Source organism: Carassius carassius, chromosome 20 (genome assembly GCF_963082965.1).
Source record: "Carassius carassius chromosome 20, fCarCar2.1, whole genome shotgun sequence".
Taxonomy (NCBI): domain Eukaryota; kingdom Metazoa; phylum Chordata; class Actinopteri; order Cypriniformes; family Cyprinidae; genus Carassius; species Carassius carassius.
Window position 1 is genome coordinate 7,786,210 of NC_081774.1, and position 27,288 is coordinate 7,813,497.

Consider the following 27,288-nt stretch of genomic DNA (forward strand, 5'->3'; position numbering starts at 1 on the left):
TGGTCAGGCCTCCACTGGTGTCCTTGTTGACCTAGTATCATAATGTGCCTTATACATGATGTAAATCAGAGCCTGACAAATGCATTTCAAAACAAACATCACTTTTTCAACATTGATTTGTTCTGAATAAAGGTACAGCACTTGGAATAAATGTATGAATAAAAATAAGTGTGAAATTTTGCCAGTAAAATAATATGAATATGAAGCCTATACTTCATTCATTTAAGTTATTTGTTTGTACATTTTTATCCTGACATTAAATCAGCATGAACCACTTGTACTTGAATGGGCAAAATTAGAGAAAATAAAATGGATTAAAAATCTTTATGAATCAAATGGTTGTGTAAAGCCTGGAAATTAGCTCTATATAGTAATGTTCAACAATCTAGATACAATTAACCAGTTATTATTGCCTGAGTGTTTAAATATCCAGTGCATTTGCTTGATGAGCACATTTTTTCCTGTGTTAATGTATTTCCTATTGAAACAGGAAGTTTGGGCCTTTGAAATGAAACACAGCAGTCAATTGTAGGGATTCAAGCTAAATGATTGGAGAAGTTTGGCATTTGTCACCAGATAGAAGTGTCTTTTCACCAGATCAAATAATAATATGACAATATGAGGTAAAAACAAACAAACAAAAAAAAAAAAACACCCAGTAAGACCTATAAAATGCATTTACAAACTAGATATTTATTTTTATGCAGACTTTAAAGGGCTTGTGTTCCTTACAAATGAGAACAATAGAAGCAATCAGACCAACAAGAGAACAACAACAGTATACAAGTGCCATGACAAGTCTCAGTTTGTCTACAGAACACGTAGCTATGTTTTTTTTTTCCAAGAATAGGATAGACAAGAAAAGGTAAGTGCTAGTATTAGTTGGTCAAGTGTTGTCGAAAAAGAGTCTTTAGATGTTTTTTGAGTAAAGAATCAGCTGTTCGAATTGAGATTGGGAGGTCGTTTCACCAGCTGGGCACAGTCCAGGAAAAGGTCTGTTAGAGTGATTTTGAACTTCTTTGGGATGGTACCACAAGGCGCCGTTCACTTGCAGAGTGCAAACTTCTGGAGGGCACATAAGTTTGAACTAGTGAGTTTAGGTATATTGGTGCCGTGCCAGTGGTCGTCTTGTAGGCAAGCATCAGTACCTTGAATTTGATAATCACACAACGCCGACGTCCTACATCATCTGCCGGAACGGCTTCAATGTATCACAGATATCACTGCCAAGAACTAGGATTTGCTACTTTTCAAGACAGCTGCAGAGAGTTTTGGGGTGCGGGAAATGTTAATTTTAGAAACAATTTAAAAATAAAACATTAAATGTGTATGTGTTAAATGTGTAAAATGTAATTACAATAACAAAAAAAAAAATGTAATAAATAAAGGAAACATGGTCATAACCTTGCTTCTTCAAACATTACAAATAAATATAATTGAAAAAACAAATCATATGCACACCAGTTTCAAGCCAAACATGATAAAGCGGGTACTCTGTAACCTTGGTCTGGCCTCTTCATTTGATAAATAAATATATTTTTTGCTGAAACAATTTCACGATTATTCTTTTTTTATTTTACTGAGATTCTAAAAATTTATATTCAGTAACTAATTCTCATTTAAGTTTGTTACTTGATTTACACAGACACAAGTACAACACTCCAACCGATTAGAGCGTGTCTTTCCCTTTAAGGAGCCCCCCCCCCTTCTCTCCACAGCAGGGGGAGGCCGAGCATAATCCTGGAACAGCGATTGAAAAAAAAATCCACCAGTAGACTGTTTCAAGTTCCCCTAGCAGAAACTGTGCCTGATTTGTGGCCAATGCTGGAGATGTACGAAAAGGGAGGAAAACACTAAGCGGGTAGCTATGGAGATAGACTGTCTTCCTGGCCGCTTCCTTTGACAGGTGTTGAGTAGGTTAAAAGTCTTCAAACAGAGTCCACCATGTACGCCAAAGGGAAGGGAGCTGTCGTTCCATCCGATAATCAAGCCAGAGAGAAGTAAGTGAATTTGTGCATTGTCACATATAGAGCAAAAACCATGCATGTTCTCTGATGCACGAGACGGCTATCGGCGAATCGAACACTCTACTAAGTAGTTTCTTTGCAGATTCTGTGCGGTGTGTTGTGCAGCGTTCATCTAGCTGTGTTGCACAGCTGTTTTGATGTGTTTTTCCTTATGCATGCTACTTGTGCTTGCTTTGGAGCAACTCTCTCATACATTCGGGTAGTAGATGTTACATGAAGGATTGTACGGTGCAGATGCAGATAGAGAGTTTGTGGAAGGCTTGGATCAATGCATCATGTAGATGCTCGGATGCTTTTTGAGTCTCGAGATCTCATCTTTGATGCACATAATCACGTTAGAGCAGCTGTACAAACTAATGTAATTAAATAGTTTGATTTGATGGATGAGTTTGTGACTTAGTAGATAGTACTTGGTTTAAACCCCCGGACTTGCTCATTGCTGTTGGTATAAATTCTCAATTTCTTACCTTTTTGTTTTAGTGACTTTTTTTTTCTTTTTTAGGTTTGTTGTTATAAATACATATGCAGGTTTGTATTTTGTGTAAAAACAGGAGGAGTTGCAAGAAATGAAAGTTATGATGCTTTTGCATAGTATGTGGGCAGTGTAGTTTAAACAATAGAGATGTTTAAGCCACCAGACTTTATGGAGTAAAACATTTGTATACTAATAAGTTTAATTGTTTGCATAATTAATTCCAAAGCTTGTTGCCTGTTAATGGAAATTTATTACTGAAATATCTATGATATATATTTTAAAAGCCTTACTTGGTGATTATGAATGGCTGGAAAGGTCATTGAAAAGTAAAACAATACAGAAACCCTTTAAATAAAATGTATATCTATTCTGGTTGTTGTGCAGATAGTGAACACTCAACATGATGAGGATCAGAGTTAGACAACACTGTTTAAGGGGCTTAAATGGAACGTAAGAGATGCTTAGTTTAAGATAATGAACTGAAACCTCATCCACAGTTTTATGATGCTCATGCATATTTGTACTTTACTGAATGTTCAAGACCTTTTTTATGCTCAGAAATGGCTTGAATGAATGAAAGTAATTCTAGCTGAGCTCACATTTACGTTCAGTTTTTGTTCTCAGTAATGAGGAGTTTCTACACCTGATAGAAACTTTAAATTACAACTTGTGGCAGAGCATTTAAGCGCTTTAAACTCCAGTTTATGAAAAATGGATCCATTGGAAGCACGCTGTCTCTGGCCAAAGGAGCAGATGCAGTCTCCGTTTGGCAGTGTCGATGCGAGGATGCAGCACTTTCATTTTTATCAGAGAACTTTTTAGGAACTTGTCATTTTCACCCTTTTCCCTTGTCTCGTGCGTCTGTGCTGGGTGAATAATTGATAGGAGAGTTGAAAACATGATTTTCTAACGGTGCCTTTGTAGGACGGTTATGAGTGATTCATTCATGTTTAAAGATGGTTTTATCAGAGAGCCTCGGGCGAGATGTCAGGTGTGCTCAAGGCATACATTTGGCAGATTTCTTTGATGTGAGGACTCCGTGTGGGCTCTGTTGTGATGAGAGCGGAATGGGAGACCCGTTTATCTCTGGTGATACTTTTTAGAGATTTTCCTCTGGAGCTGTCATAAACTGTCATATGATTTTTTCTCACCTTGGTTCATGTGTAATGAAAAATGTCACATCCCTGAGCGAACTCTTCTAAAGGGAGGATTCATCTAAAATGTACTTATTTACCCTTATGTCATCATTTTAAACCATTATGCTGTTAATATTTGCAAGGAACACACAGTGGGACATTTGGAATATTTTCCAATCCCTGTTTTCCATAGAGGCAGTGGCATAGTGACTAGTCTGTCAGGCTTCGAAAAGGTTCTAAATGCACCATTAAAGTAGTGCATAGATCTCGTCCAGGATTATTATTATTACATTTTTTTATACTAAACATATCTTTTTTTCCAAAACATTTTTAATTATTTTAATGTTTTAATGTCAATTAAATTAAATTTATTTATTATTATTTTTTTTTAAGTCTTCAAGATGAACATTTGGTTAAACTAATTTTATTTTTACATTTAGTTAATGGAAAAGTTTTCATTTAGTTTTTATTTGCAATTATAACAGTGTTTCTGAAGACATATGATAACTTTTTGTGAGTCATTTTTCAAATCAAATAATGCATGAAATTATGCATCTCCAATATGCCACAGTTCTCACATCATGATGTCAGATGACAAGACATGAAACCACTGCCACTTGATGTTTTTGACATCCAGCCTGTGGCGTATTTTATTTGAGATAAACATTACATTTTTGGGTGAACTATTCTTTTAATGGCCCTTTTCCTCTTCTGAAAGTAAGGGGGGAAATAGCTATGACAACAGTGTTTCGCAATTCGCACCTGGCATTATATTGTAGGCCAAGCAATCTGACCTGTGTTTAATGTTCCCTGTGCGCATGAGACTTCCCACAGTGCTACAAGGAGTCATGGTGAAGCTATTTTGCAGTAAGACCTTATGTTCCATCAGTACCGTAACATCAGCTCTTTTTACCCCACTCACCTCAAAACAAACCCACCTATGCTGAAGTACTGGAACATCACTAGATTCTGGACTAGCTCTTCTGAATGGCTCAGATTGGCAGGGCTTTCTCCCAAAGGGACATTGTAGATCTGAAAACAACTGAGGGGGAAGGGCCTGAGAGACTCGGGGGTCGTCCCCTGGGCATTCTCTCCAGCAGACCTCTTTTTGGGGCTTTTGAAGAGGGAGGCTGAGCTTTAAGACGGCATGCCGCAGGCTCCTGAGGCCCAAGCCAGTGACACGGTCTCCACCACCCCCTCTCCGTCTCCATAATATAGCTCTTTATATGTCCTGTGCTCCTCAGAGAGAGCGCACCGTTTAGATTTAGATCAGGTTTGCATACATTAACGCCTGCCCTCAGTCATTTGAATATGAGAGAGACAGATGGATTTGAAAATCTTTTTTTTTAAGCACACCATTCAAATTTTAAATGGTGTGCTTAAAAAAAGAAATAAAATAGAATGTATTACTTTTTTTATTTTATAGCAGTACCTGATTGGACAGGTATCACTATTCCTATTGCTTGTATGTTTTCCATTCAGCTTGTAGCCAAATTTCTCGAACTGTTTGTGCTACAAACATGAACAGTATGTCAAATTATTTGGCTAAATGAGCAAAGCTAGGCTTTGTTTATCTAACTGACTTAATGTTTATAATTAATATTTTCACCTGGTTGATCATGTGAAGTAATGGCAACAGTGAAACTTCTGTCATCGTTTATTGATCCCCAAATCTGTATGAAATTCTTCCCTGGAACCAAAATAATATATTTAAAAAGATCTGTTCTTTTTCAGTCCTTACAATGAAAGTAAATAGGGTCTATTAAAGGGATGGTTCACCTAAAAATGAAAATTCTATCTTCAAATACTCACCCTCATGTCATTCCAAACCCATAAGATCTTTGTAGATTTTCGGGAACACAAATTAAGATATTTTTGATGAAATCCAGGTGCTTTCTTATCCTGCATAGACAGCATCGCAACTACCACGTTTAAGACCCAGAAAGGAGATATTTAAAATAGTATATAGCCCCTTTCACACTGCCAGTGATTACCCGGAATATATGTGTATGTTCACACACAACCCGTATAGGTCCCGTAAAGACATGTGACATCACGATGTTACGCGTAATGTATGAGTCGAAAACGCTAGGCATGTTTACTTTCTCTGAAGCTGGCGAACGATCTCAGCGTTAGCGCGGAAAGTGAGGAACTAATATCTGCTTCATTACAGGTATTTTTTTTTGTAACGAATGTTGATCTGCCTTCAAAACACCTGGTAAAAAAAGTTGCACGTTAACATGCATCATCACTACGACACACCCTTCATGGCATTAGTTCTGACTTTTGTTCACACAGTGCTCATTCCGGGACTGAACCCGGCAATGTTACTAGGTCCCCGACATGGGATCAATCCCGGAATCAATCCCGGGACGTGTTTGCGTTCAGACAGAAGGCGACCCGGCAATGTTCCGGCAATTTTCCGGGTCCAACGTGCAGTGTGAAAGGGGCTTATGTGACATCAGCAGTTCAACCTTAATGTTCTGAAACTATGAGAATACTTTTTGTGCAAAGAAAACAAAAATAACGACTTTGCTCAACAATTTCTTCTCTTCTGTGTCAGTCTTCAGCGCATGATGTCAAGAGTACTACGTTTGTTTCCTCGTCTGCTTTCGTACACTTTAACGTGTTCGTTGCATTGCAGTCTATGCAGGGCCAGAAAGCTCTTGGAGTTCATCAAAAATATCTTAATTTGTGTTCTGGAGATGAACAAAGGTCTTACGGGTCATGAGGGTGAGTAATTAATGACATAATTTTCATTTTTAGGTGAATTATCCTTTTAAGGGTCTATTAAAAATCTATTATAAAGTTCAAATACTACTTTGGTCTCAGTTCTCCCGATATTTACATGCTTATGTATTGAGGTTGTTGTTAGTTCTGTACTTGTTGTTATCCAGCTGAAATTGCTGTGATTTAACTTGTCTAATGAACTTGATCTAATTTATTTTGGCCGTATTCCAGCATTGCTTGTAGTGTCTGCTCTCATAGCCAAGCCAGACTTTTTTTCTTGCCCGCACCTCAAGGTCTTGTCCCATCAGCTGTAGTTCCCTGTTCCCATTCCTCTGTGATGTCTTTAAGTGTTTGGGCTTCCAAACGGGACATTCAGAATCCAGAGGTCCTGTTCTTGGCTCTCCCAATCAATGTTCCTGACAACTCTACACAAGGTGCTCCTTGAAGGCAGAATTGAATGAACAGTGTTCAATAATGCATCAGGGCAAGGCGCATAGTACCCCCCTCCACCCAGATCACATGGGCCTCCCTGCCATGACATTTTTATCAGCCCACTCCTGGGAATCCACAGTGTGATCCAGATTGTCTCGTGGCTCCCTCATATTTAAGCAGATGGCAGCTGCTAGATGTTTTCTTCAAGCCAGAGGTCGAGCTCCATTGGTGTTCCAAAGCGTTGTTTATGGTGAGACAGGTAGTGAGATAAGTGACTAGCAAATTGCAAAGTGGTACAGTTGTCTTTACTAAATTGGTCATGAGTAAGTCAGCCAGAGACATACAACTCTGGTTTTTACTTCTTTGGAACACAAAATAATTTCAGTGTTTTGTCCCAAATGACAAGTCTCTTGTAGTTTTATTTTGTGTGCTTCTACAGACAAAATGCCATGGTAGAATGTATCTGATATGTTCTTGTTTATGCTTTCAGAGAGTATAGGAGTTATGGACTTTAGAGTTTTTTATATGAATTAATGTGTTAATAAAATGGCTGTGAGGGACAGATGTACTGTATGTTCAGTTACTCATGCTGTTGTGTACTTTTCCAGAAAATGTATAGGGGAAAAAAGATGTGACTATTGAATGGACAGTACATCTGAACTAGGACTAGGCCTCGTTTTCATTCATGTACAATTAAATATGGCATTTTTCCTGACTAAGCTCCTTAACAGAGCTTGTATGAGTGTCATGGGTACCGTTCAAATGCAAGGCTTTGAAATGTATAGTGATATTCACTGAAATGGCTTTTGCTAAATTAATAATTATGCTGCAATTTCGAAAACTAACACATTAGGGCCAATTTCTTTTTTAAAGCAGTTTATTACTATCTCCCTCTAGTTTCTGTAACAAAACCTAGACTTTCTGACCTGTTATTATGGATGTACATTTTTTTTTTTTTTACCTTGTAGGGCTATTTATTTTTAAGGGAATTTGGTTAGTCTTAAAGGGATAGTTCATTCAAAAATGAAAATTCTGTCATTGTTAACTCATCCTCATGTGGTTACAAAACCATTTATCCTCAAAACACAAATTGAGATATTTTTAATGAAACCTGCAAGGTTTCTGGCCCTCCATTAAAAGTCCAGGTAACCAAAACATGGAGGAGCCAAAAAGGTTATAAAGATGTCATAAAGTGAATCAGTTTAATGCAAGTCTTGTGAAGAGATGTGGTTATTTACAACTAAACATTGAAAGGTTGACAGGAGGGTGAGTAAACAATGAGAGAATGTTAATTTTTGGATTAACTATCCCTTTAATAACCCAAATAAAAATAAACAATTATTGTGATAAGATCCCGATTCTGCCTTTTTTTTGCCATATCACCAACTTTTGCTTCTGTTTGTCATGGTGTCAACAGGTGATGCAGCTTAAGTTTAAAACCTTACAAGTAGATATTGCTGACTTGTTTATGTTCCGTAGATCCTTTGTGGTAATAGTATCTTTTGATGGACTTTGTTTGAACCTCTCATCCACAGTTTATGGTCATCGTTGACTCCCTTTCCTTCACTGTGTCTCGGTGGGAGGCATTGTAATTCTGGTCACTCTCCCGCGCCAGCGCGTCAGGGTTTGTGCAGTGATGGAGTGCTGGATCTCCTCCCTGTCTTTCATATCCAACTTTATCACAGTCATTGACTGGCTGATCAGAGGGAGCTCTCCTCTGCTATTTATGAGTCTGCCACCCTGGGCGCCTCCTTCCACTGACTCATTTACGTACTCGCTGATGCCTGGGAAAGCTTCCTGCTCCCACACAGAAAAACGATTCTGCCCACTTGTATGTGTGTTGGATTGAAGGTTCCATCAAAACAGTGTTATCTTAGTTTTATTGATATACTGTAATAGTGTAGTTTTATGAATATTTTGAATTTTCTTTTATTTTTGTATTTTCAGGTTTCATTTTTAGATATTTTAATATGTGCTTTTGTCCTTTTTTTTTATTGCTACTTAGGTTTTTTTTTTCAGTTTTGGATTAGTTTTAGTTTTTAATAGTTTCCAGCTACTAATTATAGTGCTCCAAATTTTTATCCACTAAATTCTACAAAATGTTTTTTTTGTTTAAGTTTTCCATCTAATATATATATATATATATATATTCTCATTTTAAATGATTTAAACATCGACACCATTGTGTCAATTGATTAATATGCGCGAGGGAGAGAGAGCAAGACAGCGCTCATGTTGTTTGAAGACGGTAAGTGTGCGCCCGGGGCTCTCTCTCTCTCTCTCTCTCTCTCTCTCTCTCTCTCTCTCTCTCTCTCTCTCTCTCTCTCTCTCTCTCTGTCTCTCTCTCTCTGTCTCTCTCTCTCCCTCTGTCTCTCTCACGCGCTCTCTCTCTGTCTCTCTCTCCCCCTCTGTCTCTCTCGCACACTCTCTCTCTCTCTCGTGCGCGCACTCTCTCTCTCTCTCTCTGCTCTGTTAAACTGACAGGACTTAAAAACACATGCAAATGAAATTAACAGTGGAAAAGGTCGAAAAATTTTGTCATGTTACTCGTCCTCAATTCTGTAATAGGGTTCGACGGATAGCCTATGTATTTTTCAGGGCTGATGCTGATACTGATTACTGTATTTTGAACCAATATGGCTTGTGTAAAATTGAGAATTGATATCAAAATACTGACAAAATCTGACAAAAACTTTCCTTAAATGCTTATAAATTATTTTATTGGCAAATCAGTTTTGAAAATGACCAATACGGTCGGTAACAATAAAAATGCTTTAGCCTATATCAACGCCAATAATTGCCCAGGCCGATAATCTGTCAACCTCTAACCTGTAAGACTTTTTCGGAATGTAAAAGAAGATATTTTGAAGAATGTTGTCTTTATTCTCTGAAGTTACTCTGAAATACACTATACACTGAAAATCAATGAGGTCCAAAATAACACTGGACCATACTTTCATTGTATAAACAAAAATCACCATTCCAACCAAATTTTCTAAAATATAATTGGAAGATAAGGATGAGTAAATTGGTTTGGAACTATCACTTTAAGTTATCTTTCTTGTGTTATGGGTGTTTAGTTTTACATAAAATGACCAAACTAGCCTATATCTTTGTTGAGACATTTTTTTGGATGTCAACTCACGTCATCATGGAAGAGCCACTCTTGTGAATACCATTATTGCCTTACCCATGGTGGAAATAAATGTTCTTGCCCCAAATACACTACAGCCATGTTTCTACCAAATTGTGCCTGTCTCTGAGTGTAATTTTGCCAGGAGAGCTTTGTGGGGCTATTTTCTTTCGTGGCTGATGGAAGAGAAAAGGAAAGGACAGGAGTAGAGGTATGGTGCAGTTTCAGCCCCGTGGTACACTGGGAGCTGGGTAATTGCTAGCCCAAGTGGCTAAACAACAGACATAATGGATACAGTAAATGACAAAAACACAAGAACCGCAATGGTGCCGTCAGATTCCCTTGACAACCCCAGCTATGCATGCTTTGGCTGATCTTTCTGTTCTTTTCACGGAGCAAAAGGGCTATGGAGATCGGACATGCGGTTGCTGCTGTTGATGGGTGTTTTGTGTGTTCATGTGTAGTTGTGTAATCAACAATCTGTAGTGAGTTGTCTCTAGCCACTGATTTTCTTTCCGAAACTTTTGAACAACATCCAAACTAGAGTGACGGCACACAACTGGGAATAAAAGTCTATATCGCTGTTCTAAAGCCTCGCTAGCTGTCTACATAAACAGCTACCTTCTTAGACAGCATTATAAATTTATAAGTGACTGATTTTGACACTCTACATAGTCAGCAACATACATAGCGATCTGCAGATGGAGCTTGACTTGCAGTTGATTTTCATGAAGTTTGATATTGGTGTGTTTCAAGGATAATGATGCAATAAAAAAAAAAAAACAGCACGCAGTATAAACTAGTTTTTTTTATTATTGAATGAAAATGTTTATAGTTTATATTAAAATTTCTTCTTGTCATCTTGGAGTTATTATTTTTGCTTACTTGCAGAGATTTCCTTTTCATGCCCTGAATCTAATGCCTGTTTCTCTCTTGTTCTCTTCTAGATTAGCTTTATACGTGTACGAGTACTTGTTGCATGTTGGGGCCCAGAAATCAGCACAGACCTTCCTTTCCGAGGTAAGTCTCTGCTTACACACACACACACACACTTTAGTCTCTTTAATATGACTTTAGTACATATTTTTGTTAGAAAGCACATATAAATCATCCACCAAGTTGCATTTTTATAAACATAATACTGTATATATTGAACATTTTATATAATCTATTGTATAATACACTATAATATATTTTGTGCAGTGTGTCAAGCATTGAAATAGACAATTTTTTTTCTAATGTGGTGATATGGCATCACTTACCAAAGCAAGTTTCCAATCAAGCTTGTTCTTTTCTGCAGTGCAATAAAATCAAAAATAAATCCACTTGTTTCGTTTAAATGGGTTCCGTTGTGAGTCTGCGCTGTACTGCCACAGCAACATTGTTCTCGATTTTTCTTGTACCACATTTAAATGAGAACATTATAATCCATTTGATTTCGCTGTTTGGGTCAGGAAATATCTTAAAACACAGCAGATATCCCACATTGACACTTCTGCATTAGTGTAGTGATCTGTAGTTAATTTTAACTATACTGAATTGTTTGTTTTCCTCCATATTAAACAGTCTCAGAATCTGTGGGCCAGTATGTGTGCACCAACCATGTGCAAAAATATTAATTACCCATCATTAATTTCAGTTAATAGCTGTTTATGATACACTGACTGGCAGGACTTTTATTTGCCGTTTGTTTGTGAGTGGTCATATCCGTCAATCGCTCTGTTACCCAAGGGTGTTTTTTCTCCCTGTTGGCTTGGCGGCATCTCTGCTGCGCTGCTGACTTTCTGCAGCACTTCTCAAAAGCACCGCAAGTTGGTCAGATCTTTATCGTACCGTTTGGCAGGCCGACGAGGTGAAATTGACTGATAATGTGTTCTTAACCTTCAGACCTGCTTCAATGATCCACTTTTCAGCTGCAGTGAACAAACCTTTCCTCTTAGATTTTCTTTTTTTCTCACTACATTTTCCTGTTTAATCATCCATATATAATTGTTATAATAGGCTAATTCTTTGCCCGCACTTTCCACCAGCAGTTCAGGTCCTTCTACTCGCCTGTTACAAAGGAGAACATTTCTTAAATACACTGAGATTATGGCCTTAATGAGAGTCGGCCTGGTCATTTCCACACAAGCAGGAGGGATGGAGGGTGAAAGTGAGCCCCAAGGCCTGAATGAAGTGTAGGAAAAACAGAAGCCATGATTCATTTTGAGGGTCATGGCTCTGGATCGCCAAAGCCTGCTGTAGGTCTCCAGACTAGTGGATTGACCAGGCTGAGAAGCTAATTAATGACTGCCAAGAATACACAAAAAAGAAAGGCTATTTTGAAGATCGTTTCAACCGTTTTTATCCATATAATGCAAGTCATTGGGGCCCAAAACAATGATGGACCCCATTAACTTAATTCGCTATACGGACAAATTCTTACTTTAATGCACTTCACAGCTGAATTATGACTTCCAAACTCATACGTAGGGGCTTCCCAGAAGGACTCGCTCCTCTTTGCCTATGACATTTTAAGCTCCAGTGTCATAGAAGGATTTGAGGAAAACAAGTCGGTTGTTGTGGTGGAGAAAGCAGGGTGATATATGGGATCTGGATTGGGTCAGAGAGCAGACTGCGCAACGTCTGACAGGAGAATGTTACATTATGTACAGTCTCACAACCTCTCTTTCTTTTTCTCATTTTTTCCTGCTCACTGCCTGTTGTAGATCCGATGGGAGAAGAACATTACGCTAGGAGAGCCTCCTGGATTCCTCCATTCATGGTGGTGGTAGGTCTCATGTGTTTTCTTTATATTTTATACATGCTGTCTTTCTGTCTGTGTGTAAGCTAGTACTAATAAGTGTGTAATTCAAAATGGACAAATAGTGTAGTTTTATTATTAATGCCCTGACATCTTGTCCAATCCGGGCACATTGCAAGTGATATCTCAGTTCAAATGTTGCGTGAAGTTACAAAATTTACAGCTCATCTGCACATACTTAAAAGTGCTTACTAAGACAAGCATCTCTATTACTGTTTTCCAGAGTTAGTTTGAGCAAACCTCAAATGTCTCATCATCATGCGGTGCTCGTTATGGCTGGTTTAAGCAAAAACTCAGAGTTAGGATTAGGGCTGTGCGATTAATCGAAATCGAAATAAAATCGTGATTTGAGTGTGCGCGATTTCTAAATTGCTTTATAGCACGATTTTTCATGTTAACTGAACCAAGCAGGATGCAGCACGCCTAAGTGGAGCGCGAGAACAGAGCAGACTGGGCATATGCCTAACTCCAGGTTCACACACTGTCTGTGAATGCGTAGCCTTTTTTTGTTTTTTCGAACCCATTTTAACGGATCAGAACGTTCACACTGCACGCAGTAAAAAGATGAGAACAGAAAAGGTTATAAATAGAAAGTTGCGGAAAGATTTAATATGATCTGAGCATGCGCATCTGGTTTTGTTAACAGAGCAAAGAAAATCTGCGTGCGAGCGGATAGATTCGCTCTGGCGCATGCTTTTAATGTGCTTTCGCCTTAAAATAATGCGCTCTCGTTGCTGCTTCTGAACCGCGTACACATAACTTAACACATAACGTAACAGAGTACGTGTGAACCTTGGGCAATAAATATATTGGGCAAAACATATAACACCTGAGGTACCGCTACAGTGAGCTCTATGACCAATGAATAGCAATAAATAAATAAATCCCTGAACACAGGTTTTTTTTAAAAAAATTTTTTTTTATTATTTGCCATATGTCTAGACATTTTGTTTGACATCTTTACTTAGTGATTATTTTGACTTATGTCTGTTCTAGAGACATGTTACAAATTTTTGATAAAGCTTTCATTGGTTTTCTTTTGGAAATATGTTTCAAATTTATACTGCATGCATTTATGACTGTAAAGCATGTCTGTGTGTGTCAAAATCGTGATTAAAATAGAAATCGCAAAATTGATAAAAAAAATTGTGATAGGTTTTTTTTGTCTATATCACACAGCCCTTGTTAGGATTTGTTGCTTGTCACTGTATCGCATTGCACCTGCAGGGCTCAGCAATAACGATGGAGGATTCTTCCTGTCAACTTTTTTTAGCTTGTAAGCTAGGTACAGGTACAAAGTTTATTTAAATCCACATACTGTATATAGGGGATAGGTGGTCTGCTGAATTTTTCTGTTCGGCTTTTGGGGTTGTCAGTTTATCTGAGTGGTGTTGAGCTGGAAAGATTGATGTGAGAAAAAAATTGCTTTTATATGCATACAAGATAATTATAATAATAAATTCTGGCTTTAAAAAGAATTGTAAAAAAATATGTATATTTTTTTAATTCTTTAAAAATGATTATTAAGGTAAGTTAATTAAACATTTTAAAGTAGTTTTTTTTTTGTGTGTGTGTGTTATTATGTTGTGTTACTGTGTTGTGTGAACAACTGTATGTCCCAACTAAGCAAGCAGAAAAAAAAACAATTGGTGTTGAACCCTGACCTGGTTAACCAACGGTGTGAATGATAACGTTAAACTGAAAATATTCTCACCGTTAACTTAAAAGTGACTCCACCATAAAGAGAGAGTTTATCTATTACAGTCTACAAGATTGTTTGGATTAACTTTCACTGTATTGATTTATACTAATTCAGACTTAAGTTTGGCTGTGACACCAGCCGTCAAACTATATGTTTAACCTGCTGCAGTTTGACCCGTGGCAGTGGGTGTATTATTGGGTCAGGCAGCCTTTACAGAGGGCACGTCTGCCCAAGCCTGGTCCTCCCACCCCACTCCTTCAGACAAAAGGCCCAGATGGTGGGGCAAAGACATGGCCCATCCCTTTTCTAAACCTCTTCCATCAACCTTTGTCTCTGCTGCTGTCCTTTGTTCCTGTTAAAGACCCCAAACACAGATTAACTCTTTGCATACCGTTCCCCCTTTGTGGCAAGTGTCTGAATCCCCCTCTGGCCCAATTCGGTTATATTCTCCTCCATTGGGGGTGGCCCAATGACAAACTGAGGGCCATCGGGAGGCCAGGGGGTCAAGACAGCTCACCACTTGGTAGGAGTCATATAGGTTAAAGGAGGACGAGTGCAGACTTGAGGAAAGAACTTCGTTAAGAGTCATTAAACCTCACCTCCTGTATGTTAGCGCCTTGTAACACTTTGTGGCGGCATGAATCTTCTCAAATGCGTTGGGTTTTGACTCCCCAATAATATGTTATTATTATATTCAGGGGCGAAAATCTCATCTAAATGTTGGGGGGGGGCAATAAACATAACATTTCTCACGAGCAAGTTTTGAAGGGGATACCAATTAAACAGGCAAAATTGTACTTAAGGATATGTGTACAGAGAGTAAAGCCTTACTATTGCATGGAGACCGTTCCATTATCCTTCTTCGCAAAGTTTCTTTCTGGTTCTGTGTGTAAGACGTTATTAAACAAGCTAGGTAAACGCCTGTATAAAACAAGGGTAAACGTTATAATCGCTAACGGCGCAGACTACATCGGTGACAAAAATAAATTGGTACACAATAATATTTTTTGGACACAACTTATTAATGACTCAGCATCATCTATATTAAAGAGAAAATAATCACGTCATCCGATGTTTAATGTGAATAAAGTAAGCTAGACTTATGGAGTTCCACAACTGAAAACACGTTTTCTCGCACCGGACTGTGTGTGTGTGTTTGTGTGTGTGTGTCGGTGGTGGTGAGGTAAAAGGGGAGCAGGCAGTGCATGACCAAAGCACTGTGAGGCAAAGCAGGGGGAACTCGAGATGTTTAAAACTTTTTTTTTTGTTGTTGCCTAGTTTGCATTTGTATTGTTTTACTACTTAAACAATTAGTTTAACTATATATCATTATATTATTTACAATACACATATTTCAATTATATTTTAGGGTCCAGACCCCCCCGACCCCCCGCGATTTCCGCCTATGATTATAGTAATATATTTATTCATCAAGGATTTTCTATTAGTCATGATTCTGTTATTAGCCATAAACTGTGCGAGTGTTCCAGTACCTGAGGTCAGCGGCTGCCTGAGGGTCAGGATTATCTCGTTTCTCAAATGCAAATGATAATCCACTGTATTCCTAATAATACACATGAAAAAGAGGTCCTCACTGTAAAGTCCATATACGTATGGATGTGGCTGTATTACCCCTGCTTTTGTCTTCACATTTAGGATTTGCTTAATTGCCCCCAGAGAAGAGTTTAGTATTTAAGAGAATCTATTAACATGAGAATATAGTTAACTTCAATTAGCATCAGAGGCACGTGTAAAACCTGACTCATAGTAATTGCATTGTTTGTTTCGGAAGTGCCATGACGTAATTCGGGAAAACCTGCAGGTGGTGTTTTGAGGTTAGGCACTGTGTACGAGTCAACCATAAATCTTTGCTACACCGTTTATTTGGTTTTAGAAGGGACATCCCTTTTCCCTATAGAACATTACAGTACAGTAAAAGTTTGGGGTCAATAAAACTGCAAGGATGCATTAAATATATCAAAACAAGTGATAGTAAAGACATTTATAATATTAGAAAAAATTAAAGAATTCTGAAAAACTGTCATGTTTGCACAGAATTATTAGGCAGTACATTTATTTCGAATACTGATAATAATTAGAAATGTTTCTTGTATTAGAATAGTTTTAGACATTGAAGATTGAAGTAATGGCGGCTGAAAATTCAGTTTTGCCATCACAGGAATACATTATTTTTTCAAACCGCACCATCCAAGTTGTCTAAAGCATGGGCGCATTTATATGAAATACTTCAAAGACGATCATAAGCGTATTGTTTCATGTGGCCAGTTTGCTGTTTAAAATGTGCAGAATGCTTTAGCTTTTAAAAGCAGCAAAGAGATCCCAAATGAATGCTAAAACAGTTTTACCTGTAAATGATATAAATACTGACTCAAATAAACATTTAGCTATGTTTTGCAGAAATGTCTTTTAAGAGCAAGTGAGCCACCCTCAAATAATTCAGAAAGTGGACGTGCACATATGCATGTTTAATAATTCTTAAATGTAAATGTAAGTCTGTGGTTATGTTTTATCTAGCCATTTATCTGAACTTTTAGTTGTTTCTCCCTCACTTCCTATTCCCCTCTTTCTCTCCCTCCATTTCCCCCTCTCTCTTTCCATGTCTGTTTCTAGTTTCCTCTTCCCATTAATGTTCCCTTCCCCCTCATATTTATCCTCTCTTTCTCTCCTTTTCCTGTGTAACTCTTTCACTTGCTGAACAAGTGTTCAGGAATGTTCTTTATCCTGGTAAATATTTGCAGGGAAAAAAAGAGAGTTTCCCGTGCATTGCCACAAAATCAGTCTTATCAACAAGTTTTTTTTAATGCAGGACTATAATTTCACCAAATAGTTTTGTCTGATATAAATATATCCTTGATAACCAAGGTTTATTTTCCACTTCTTGGTGAGAGGAACAGCAGGCGTGTGTCGTGTGCTGGTGGTTAGTCTTTAGCCTTTCCCCCGCCGGCCTTTTTTTTCAGGAGATTTTATAGGTTATCCATTAAATCGATATCTGAAGACCTGGAGCGATCTAATTTGGGCCATTTAAACAGGTACTTAGTTTCAGTGCAGTAATTAAAATACCATTTGGACACAAACCTTGTTCCCCCTCCAAACATCCCTGCAGGATCCAAAGACTCTTAATTGAGGAAATCCCTGACCTAATTGATCTGTAACCTGCTGTTTGTGCCAAGCGGGTAGAAGAGAAAGAGTGTGTGCAAGTCTCAAATTTGACTGGACTTCCTTTTTTTTACCATGCTGGCTTTGCTTGTAACTTTTCTAAAGAGTAATCAAACAAAGATGAAGTTAAAGCAAATTATTGACAGCTTTTTTTTGTGGCTGGATACTTATACTATGTGTATTTCAAAAGGTTTGACTTCATATATGTTTTATTGAAAGGTCCCATTCTCTCCTGTTTCCTGTTGCAGTGTATTCTGGGATTTGTACTGTGCCGCTCCAGACCGCCGGGAGACCTGCGAGCACTCCAGCGAGGCCAAGGCCTTCCACGACTATGTGAGTTCATACAGACTTGACAGTCTTTTAGCTGAGCTTCAACTTCTCGTCCAATGACGATGTGTGTTGGGGGCGGGGCTTACCCTATATCTTTTGTCCAGGTTTATTGATGTGAGTGTTTAGTGAACGACACGAGGCAGATTTGCTTACCAAAGTGTTACAGGATACATTAAGTGAGCTGAATAGAGGTTTTTCACGTGAATTAGTGTCTGTTAGATGCGTTATGTGTGTATATGAGTGTTTTGTTCTATATCATGTTTCTTCCTGGTTGTCCTTTTTAAAAATGCTAACGGAATGTTATTGTGTGCATTAGGAAGACAAGTATGGGATGTTTATTTCCGTTTAATTTTCCGGCAGTGGCTTTCATAAAGCAGCTGCATGGTGTCTCGTGAACACAGATTTGCGCAGATTCTTTAATTTGCACAGACAGACATGTATTCTTATTAACATACTGAATGCTGTGCATTCACAGATGTTATATTTTAGTAACAGTGAAAAGCATAATGAAATGTCAGTTGTTGTTGCTGGGATGCCCGCAGGGTTGAGTCAGAGCGGGAAGGATAGACGGATGGCTAAAAACAGGTTGATTTTAAACGTCTGGTTATGCGTATGTTTGTTAAAATGAAGGTCATATAAGGGTTGTTGAATTTTGTGTTGCAATGGAATTTTAAATTTAATTACTTATTTTCTTAGTCTTAAAAAATTACAAACTAAGTTAATGGAATTTATCTAGTTTAAATGTATGAATTATAGCCTAGATAATATTAGGGATGCACCGAATATTCGGCCACCGAAAATTTTCGGCCGAAAATGGCCAAAAAGTGCATTTTCGGTTTTCGGCCGAAACACTTTTATTACCGAAACAACACGGCCGAAATGTTATGATGACGCAAACAGAAACCGCGACCTGCACATGCACCTGCATAGCGCAGACCACGAGCTCCCCGCGTCATTCACTTCACACCAGTGGGTCTTAATAGAGAACATTCTCTCTATTCTTATTCCTTTATTCGCAGCACTAAAGCGTCTCCTAACAAAGAGATTGAGACGGACCACGAAGTGAAAACAAAGAAAAGTACAGTCTTATAGAGTCTGTTAGCACACGTCTCACTGAGATCTTTTCGGATCCTCCGCACTTCATCGCGAATGTGCTTGATCCGCGTTATAAAGACCATTACTTGGACGCGGAAATATGGCAGAGCACACGAGAAATGCTCCAGGCCGCGCTGGATGCGGAGAACCCGCGTGGAGACGGAGAAGCGCCAAGCGCAGGAGACTGAGATCAGAGCGCAAAAAAAAAAAAAGACTCGTCTCTGCATATATAATACACACACATATACATATACATGCATAATATCAGATTGTAGCCATATTTCTGCTAGATTTTTTGCTAGATTTCTGCTTTAATTTGATAAAAATGTTTATTTATGCCCTGGCCCTATTTAAATACACTCTCTCAAATATTTCTCAAATGTCAGGCAGATGACAAGCTCAACTGCTCAACAGCTAGATGGTTATCTGTCTGAAGTCCCCATCCCCAGAAGTGATAACAGTCTTGCCTACTGGAGAAGTAATGCACTTTCTAGTACTACAGAGAAAAATTTCAAATGCTCTTCACCTAAATGCACTTTTTATGAGAGAACAGTTAATTTTAAAACCTTTCTGCAGGCCAGTAGGTCTGTACATTATTATTTAATATACAGATGAGTGGGATTAAATTTTAGTTTGAATTTTATTTTATACTGTGCATTGTTGCAATGTGCTTAATAAATATTTGCATAATTTGTAATTATGCATTTTTATGTTTTTTTATAATTTATGTAATTGTAATTATCTTTGAAACTTTAATATTAATTTATGCAATTGCAATGTTTTAATTTTAGTAAAGTTAGTACACGGTCATAGCAATGGTACTAATAATTGGGATAATTTCTTTCGGTGTTTCGGTTTCGGTTTTCGGCCTTGGTTTTCTCTTTTTCGGTTTTCGGTTTCGGCCAAGAATTTTCATTTCGGTGCATCCCTAGATAATATGGATAGTACACATGAATACAATTCTACATTATAAACATTATTATAATTTTTTTTTTTATTGTATATTCAGAAAGTTGGTTGGTTTCGAACAGTTCACCCAAAAATGTACATTTGCTGAATATTTACTCGCCTTCCAGCCATCCAAGATGTGCATGAGTGTGTTTCTTCAGCGGAACAAATTTGGAACAAAATTACATCATTGCATCACTTGTTCACCAATGCATCCTCTGCAATGAATGGGTGCCGTCTGAATGAGAGTCCAAACAGCTGATAAAAACATCACAATAATCCACAAGTCATCCAGAAAACTTCAGACCATCTATTAACAGCTTGTGAAGCAAACAGCTGCATATTTGTAACAAACAAATTCATCAACTGTTGTTGATATTTGTCAATATCACTAAAATGATACAGTTACTTGTAAATAACTAGTGATATTCTTTTCATTTGTTATGTGTGCTTGTAGAGGTCTGTTCTACAAACTATGTTCTAACATCTGGTGAAGATGCTTCAGAAATCTAATGGAAACAAGCAAAGACAGAATTTGAGGGATAAAAGAAAATGTAATTTAGTGGATAATGGGATCAGGGTTAGCTCAGAGGGCCCGACCTCTAGTCTGTCTGCTGAACTTGACTGGTGGCATTTATGGAGACGACAACACAGAATGGGTCTGCTCCGTGTCAGGAGTTAAGTCAACATCTGGGAGCAAACAGAACCAGTTTCATTCCACTAACTTGTATAAAAAAACAAATATTTGACTAAAATATTTCCAGAGGAAATGTATACCCCCCCCCCCCCCAACACCCCCCGGTTGTGATTTGCAGTATTTTACTAATAGCTAATCACACACGCCTCATGCATATCATCGCTCATTGATCTTAAATGTATTACTTGTTTAAATGACTTGGTTAAATATGATTAAATATGCGCAGCCTTTTCATGCAAATATGCAGTGCAAATATTCAATTTTCCCAAACCGCCAGATAATGTTCTGATCAGAATGTATATTTTTTTTCATTCTGCATTTCCAAAACTTTCCCTTAATCTTCTAAAAAGAGCAGTTCACCCAAAAATGTAAATCCTTATATTGTTCCATCCCCATATACTGTTGTTTTCAGTAGAACGCTGTTATTTATACACTATTATTTATTTATATTTTGAATAAGATTTTATTTTTACATTTTCATTTTTCATTTAAAAGTTTTAAGTCTTAGTCATTTTGTTATATGCTCTTTTAATTTTTGTTAGGGTTTTTTATTTATAATTTTTTTTCTAAATTTAGTTTTAACTTATTTTTCAGTTTTTAGTATTTTTCGTAAAACTTCAGTTAGTTGCCAAGCCAACATTGCTTATTGTCAACAAAGCAACAACAACAACAAACACTGTAATGCAACATTGTATAATGTATATATTTGTCACATTTATTCACATATAGCTAAATATTATGATATAGCTAAAAATAAATATCTAAAAATTATTACATCAAACCTGCTCCATAGGCTTCATATTCATTCTGAAAGCTTTATGTACAAGTTATTGATTTCGGAAAATATAGCATACGAATTGAGGGCTATTTTTGGAATTTGATGTTGCTATAAACTATAGGTTTTCAAGTATTCCATTGTAAAAAGTATTTTGTTGGAATGTGTATGTGTGTGTGTGTGTGTGTGTGTGTGTGTGTGTGTGTTGTGGAGCTGCAGTATCATGTGTGCGTGTCTTGGCAAGGTCTTTGCTGCTACTAGGGTGTCCTTGAGTTCAGTGATTTATCATGTTCTTATTCTGATCCCTTTGCTCCCTTGTTGGGTCACAGCTCTGTAGAGGCCCATGCTCTGTGTGTGTGTGTGTGTGTGTGTGTGTATGTTTGTCTTCAGGCCTGCATTGCCCACATCTTCCTGGCTGCTTCTGTGCTGAAATCAAGACAGTCAGGAATCCTCTCGGTGTAAGATAATGGAATATAACGGTCTAATCCTCTAATCCCAGGAATGGTTGAGGGCTAATCCAGGGATTTTGTGGGATTGGCGTCTTGGCAATAGGGATGGAATTCTGGGACGCAACACCTCTAAATGCCAGAGTTGTCTGTGTGCTCTTCACTTTCTGCCGGGCTTGAGTCGTAAAGCTTCATAATGAGCATTGATTAAAAACACCGCAGACATCTCAGAACAAGCTTACACCTCAGATCTGGTTGACTATCCAAGTATACCACATGTTAGTCCTGCTTGTTAAATATTTAACATAATATAATGTAGTATTATTATTAAATACAATAAAAGTTATAGTAGTAGAATAATAGTAGAATAAAATAACCCAATTTTTGATTTACTTGATTTTAAGGCAAAATGTTTAAAATCATTTAAGGTTAAAGGCCCTTTCACACCGGATGCGTAACGAAAAAGCGAAACGAAAAAGCGAATAGTTCGCGTGCGAATAGTCAAAACCATTCACATCAGCCGCGACGCGAATTTGCGATGTCTGTAACGTTCAGAGAGCTTCAACATTACAAAACTTTCGCGCCGACAGTTGAGAAAATGGACACTTCAACATCATCATCCAGTGAAGATGAGCTTTTCATTTTCTTTAAAAGACAGAAAAGAACGTTTTGGGTGCACCCAGTCCTAAAGAACAGAGAGTCTGAAGGCGAGTATGCCAATCTTGTACAGGAGCTAAAACTTTATCATGGCCGGTTCCGCACTTACTTTCGGATGTCTGTGGGACAATTCGAGGAGCTCCTTCAGATAGTGGCACTGCATCTGACGAGAGACAAACCACAAACTTCAGGGAACCAATTGATCCGGAGCAGTGTCTGGCAGTCTGCTTAAGGTGAGCTGTCCTCTTAAAAACATCAGCCCATAGAACACACACACAAGTAATCAGAAGATCCATCATTTTTGCTGTGACGTCACCTTTGTTTCCTTGTATGTGATTGGCTGAAGCCTTTTTGTCGCCTCAAAAGTAAAAAAAAATCGACATCGAAGCAAAAAAAATAAAAGTCGTTTTTTCGCCTCAGCACATTCGCGTTCGGTGTGAAAGCACTCATTACACAAACAGCTGATCAAAAAATAAAACCATCGCGCGAATTATTCGCGCGTCAAAATCGCGTCCAGTGTGAAAGGACCTTAAGACTCTAATTATTTTAGAAGGAGACTTAGAAAGTGACTGCCATATGAAATCACATGACCATCTGTGTCTTGAAATTCAGTTGCGTCGTTAAACAAACTTCAGACAAATTTACATCAGAAGTATTTTTCAGAAAACGCCAACCACAAATGCGATAACAGACAGTTATCATCTTGACATTTTCTCTCTCTATTTCTTCATATTTCCTTTTCCATGTTATAATACTTGGTTTACGACATGTTGCTAGTCCTTGTTATCTTTCATATTTAAAATGTTCTCTTTAATATTGGCAGCAACCTGGATTTTTTTTCTTCTCAGATTAATGCTTCTTAAAGGGATAGTTCACCTTTTTTTTTTTGTCATAGTGGTAGAGTATTAGGATTACAATTAATCATTCTTAGTTTTGGCTGCTATGATTTCATCAGGAAGATTACTGTATTGAAATATGGAAACTGCATGCTGTATGTAGATATTGTGTATGTGCGTCTGTGTTTCTCCTTCCCCTCCCCCTCATTCCCTTTCGTTCTCTCTGGGGAAGATTGATTGGGTAATCTTGCTGTTTCCCCCATGATGCCGTTCGTTTGCTAGCTTGGGGGAAGGAGAGGCAGTGCGGGCAGCATGACGACACACAGGAATAATGATAAAAAAGGAACGCGTGCACACACATGCATGGTTACACTGGAGGAGAAGCGAGGCTGTTTGTTAAGAGAATCCTTAGTCAAAAACATACGCATGTCCTCTAAGTTATTTTCTCTCACATAAACTCTTTTATTTTTATATGGATATTGGATGCAAAACAGAAGAGAGCTTTCTTCGTTATAGGAGAATTTTGTCAGCAAACATGAAAGACAAACACAGGTTTTTTTATTGTTTGCTTGAACATGACGCGCTGCTGTGAGTAAAAAGTTAAAGCCACTGGCTGTTTATGATTGCTATCCAGTGAGGCGCACAGGGTTGCAGCGAGCATGCTCAGTAGTTAATATTTGATCCAGACTCACTGGAGGAGGACTGTTCATAACAGTGTTTTCCTGTTCATAATCCAAATCCATGTCTTAACTATTCACAATCCAGTTCACCCCTTCAGTTTTTCTAAACCAGAACACGTTTATTATAGCGCTTTAATTAGCTGGTCCAATCAGCATTGACTGTGGGCGGAGCTAGGTGGTTTAAATGACCTTTTTTGACACAGTTGCAGCAGGGACATAAACACAAATTAACATTGAAGAGATGTTACGCTTGATGCTTTATGTCAGGATTTTTTTATTCTTTTTGCCTGTGGTGAACAGGCCCAACAGGTCAGCAGTTATTGGACGAGACAGCACATCCGCAGATTTCTTCAACGCACACACTAATGACCAGCACTGCGTCAGCTTATTACTGCTGTGTGTGTCATGTCCAAACAATGATGAGAATGACCCTCACACAGTTTACAAGTTCTGCCTCACTGTGTTGATCGCATCCTTATGGTTGAGCCTTAAAGGTGAATTGTCTGATTATTTGGTGGTGAAATACATTTACATTTAGTCATTTAGCAGACAAAAAGCAATCAGCAATCAGACTAGCATAAGAGCAAAAATATGTAAGTGCTGTGACAAGTCCTGATTAGCCTAACAAAATAATCATATATATATTTTTTATATATAATAAATAATAATAAAAAAGTATATAGAATAGAAAAAAATAGAGAATGCTAGTGTTAGAGGGTCCATTTTTTATAAATAAAAAAGAAAACCAGTAGATAGAATAGAAAAAACTGAGAAAACTAGTGTTAGAGGGTAATTGTTTTGTTTTTAATAAATAAAAAGAAAACGTAGATAGAATAGAAAAAATTTAGAAAACTAGTGTTAGAGTCCATTTTTTATATAAAAAAAGAAAAGAAATAAACAGAAAAGAAAAAGAATACAGAGTACTATAGTGTTAGATGATCAAGCTTTTTGTTTTGTTTTTTTTAGTTTTCGTAATTTTCACTCTATGACAGTTTTACTTGGGAGGTTTTTTTTAGTTTATTTAGTGTTAAATTTTAGTTATGTAATTTTAACTGCTATATATATTCTGAGGACCCCCATGAAAACGAGATGTTTCATCTCATGGGGTTGATCCTATAATAAATAAATAAATAAATAATAATAATAATAATAATATATATAAAACAAATTAACTACATTACACTTTCCCAGTGCAGTCTGGTGTTTTTGCATTTTGTTTTATTTTATTTAACTTATTTGTCATTGATTTATTTTATTTTAGTTTTTTTTCTAGTTATGGTATTTTAGATTTTTTAATTTCTTTTAACAATGCTTTCAGTTAATTTTGTTCTTAATTTTTGATTATTAATGATACTGAGTTGGGTGCGGATGGTATTTGTTGTGTTATATTCTCATTCTAAAATGCATTCGATTTGAAAAAAATCAGTGCAGTGCGAGTCATCAAACTTTTTGCTCTGTTTTCATGGAATAAATGTTTAAAGACTTTGAAAAATCTGCTTTACTTTAGTCAACTTTTCTTAGTACTTGGGATGTTGCTAGACAGAAAAATTGTCACAGCTGACAAAGGTTCAAACCTACAACCTTTCACTTACCAGCCCAGATCTGCCACGCCAGACTTCTTTTTCCGGTCTCTTTCTCCTGGTCTTCCTCAATCACTCTGAATCCCATTGCTCCTCTACGCTCCTTCCCGTTAGGCTCTCTCGTTCTTCACACGAATGTTCTCTCTCTGGTAGGGTTGGCAGGCGGTGCTGGCAGGATGCTCTTGGCGCGGCGTGCGTCTGGTGCTGTTGTTGCGTGTTGGCTGGTAGCAGCTTGTGAGGGTGGTGCCAGTACACCAGACTCAAGTACCAGCTGGGCATCCAAACCCATCCCTGAACCAAAAGGGGCTTCCTTGGATCGCTTTTCTTTTCTTTGTGTGTTTGTGTTGGTACGAGCGCCTGTACATGTACACACTCAGACATGTTTGCATATGCTGCATGTTTATGTGTGTTTGGACACACGGCCTACGGCAGGCTGTTTTCTCCAGAGGGTCGCAATACTCTACATCTGTGTACAACGCAATCTACGCTTATTCAGACGGCACACGTGTGTTTTACGTACCTCCTTTCATCTGAGAACCTCTCCTCCGCCTCGACTAATGGCAACAAATGAGAGTATCAACACAACAGATTACTCGCTTTCCAGTTACACTGTTACATTATAGCTGTTGACACAAGTTGTGTTCGTTAGCTCTCAACGAGGCACTAATTAATGGGACACACAGTGAGAGGAAATGATCATGATTGAAAGTGAGAAGCTCAGCTGGTATGACTAGTTTCTGTTTGTTTTTTTTATTCCAGCCACATGATTGCAATCAAACCACCAGGGTTCAAATTAATGGTCACTCGATATGTGTCGGTTGCTAATGTTGTTAGCAGAATGACCAGTGGGCAGTATAATGCTGATATTTTAATAATTACATTTTTGGAAGATATTCATATTCATATTAATATTGCTTTAATAATAATAATAATAATAATACATAGTAAAATGTAATATTCTTAATTTAAGCAATTTTGTTGTTGTTATTATTATTATTATTATTGTTATAATACAAATATCTACGTTACTTAAACACTTTTTATTATTTTGTTATTATAAAATTATTAACAATGACAATAACAACAGCAACAATATAATGAATAATGTTCTTATTTTAATTTAAGCACTTTTTTGTCATATTGTTATTATGTAAATATCCATTACTTAAGCATTTTTTATGAAATTATTAATTTTATTATAGTAATTATATAATTATAGTAATTAATAATTGTATAATTATAGTAGTTATATGATTAATAATAGTATTAATGATAAAAATCTAAATTAATTGAAGCAATTTTGCAGAGCCTGCAGAGCTTCCTCCCCTCGGGATTTAAATTTCTCGTTTATCGATAAAAAAATCCAGACTCTAAAGGCACTATTACACCTTAAAATATTTCAAAACACTCCAAGCTCAATTTGCAGTAATGCTCCCGTGCCGCTTGTCAATATAGGGTTGGAATAGGGCTGAAGCGTGGTGGTGGTTTGTCACAGCTGCGGTAGTTAGACCTCAGGCAGAGACCCGCAGCAAGTCTCCCTACACACCTCATTTACATTCTATACCACACTGAAACCCCAGCACACCGCTCGCTCTTTCCTTGACCTGCTGTCCTTCTTGCAGTGTGAGA

General features: G+C 37.5%; 1 protein-coding gene across 3 annotated transcripts in view; it reads left to right on the forward strand.

Annotated features, from left to right (window-relative positions):
- The first annotated feature begins 1,776 nt into the window (after nucleotides 1-1,776).
- zgc:110158 (uncharacterized protein LOC553590 homolog) overlaps nucleotides 1,777-27,288 on the forward strand; it is a 66,613-nt gene continuing 41,101 nt past the window's right edge. The window contains exons 1-4 of one of the 3 annotated variants that reach the window (XM_059501462.1): nucleotides 1,777-2,000; nucleotides 10,881-10,953; nucleotides 12,642-12,703; nucleotides 17,864-17,948. In XM_059501462.1, coding sequence (XP_059357445.1) covers nucleotides 1,945-2,000; nucleotides 10,881-10,953; nucleotides 12,642-12,703; nucleotides 17,864-17,948 — 276 coding nt within the window. In that variant the 5' untranslated portion in view covers nucleotides 1,777-1,944. The remainder of the gene's footprint in view (nucleotides 2,001-10,880; nucleotides 10,954-12,641; nucleotides 12,704-17,863; nucleotides 17,949-27,288) is intronic. The other 2 variants (XM_059501461.1, XM_059501460.1) reach the window with 2 other exon arrangements.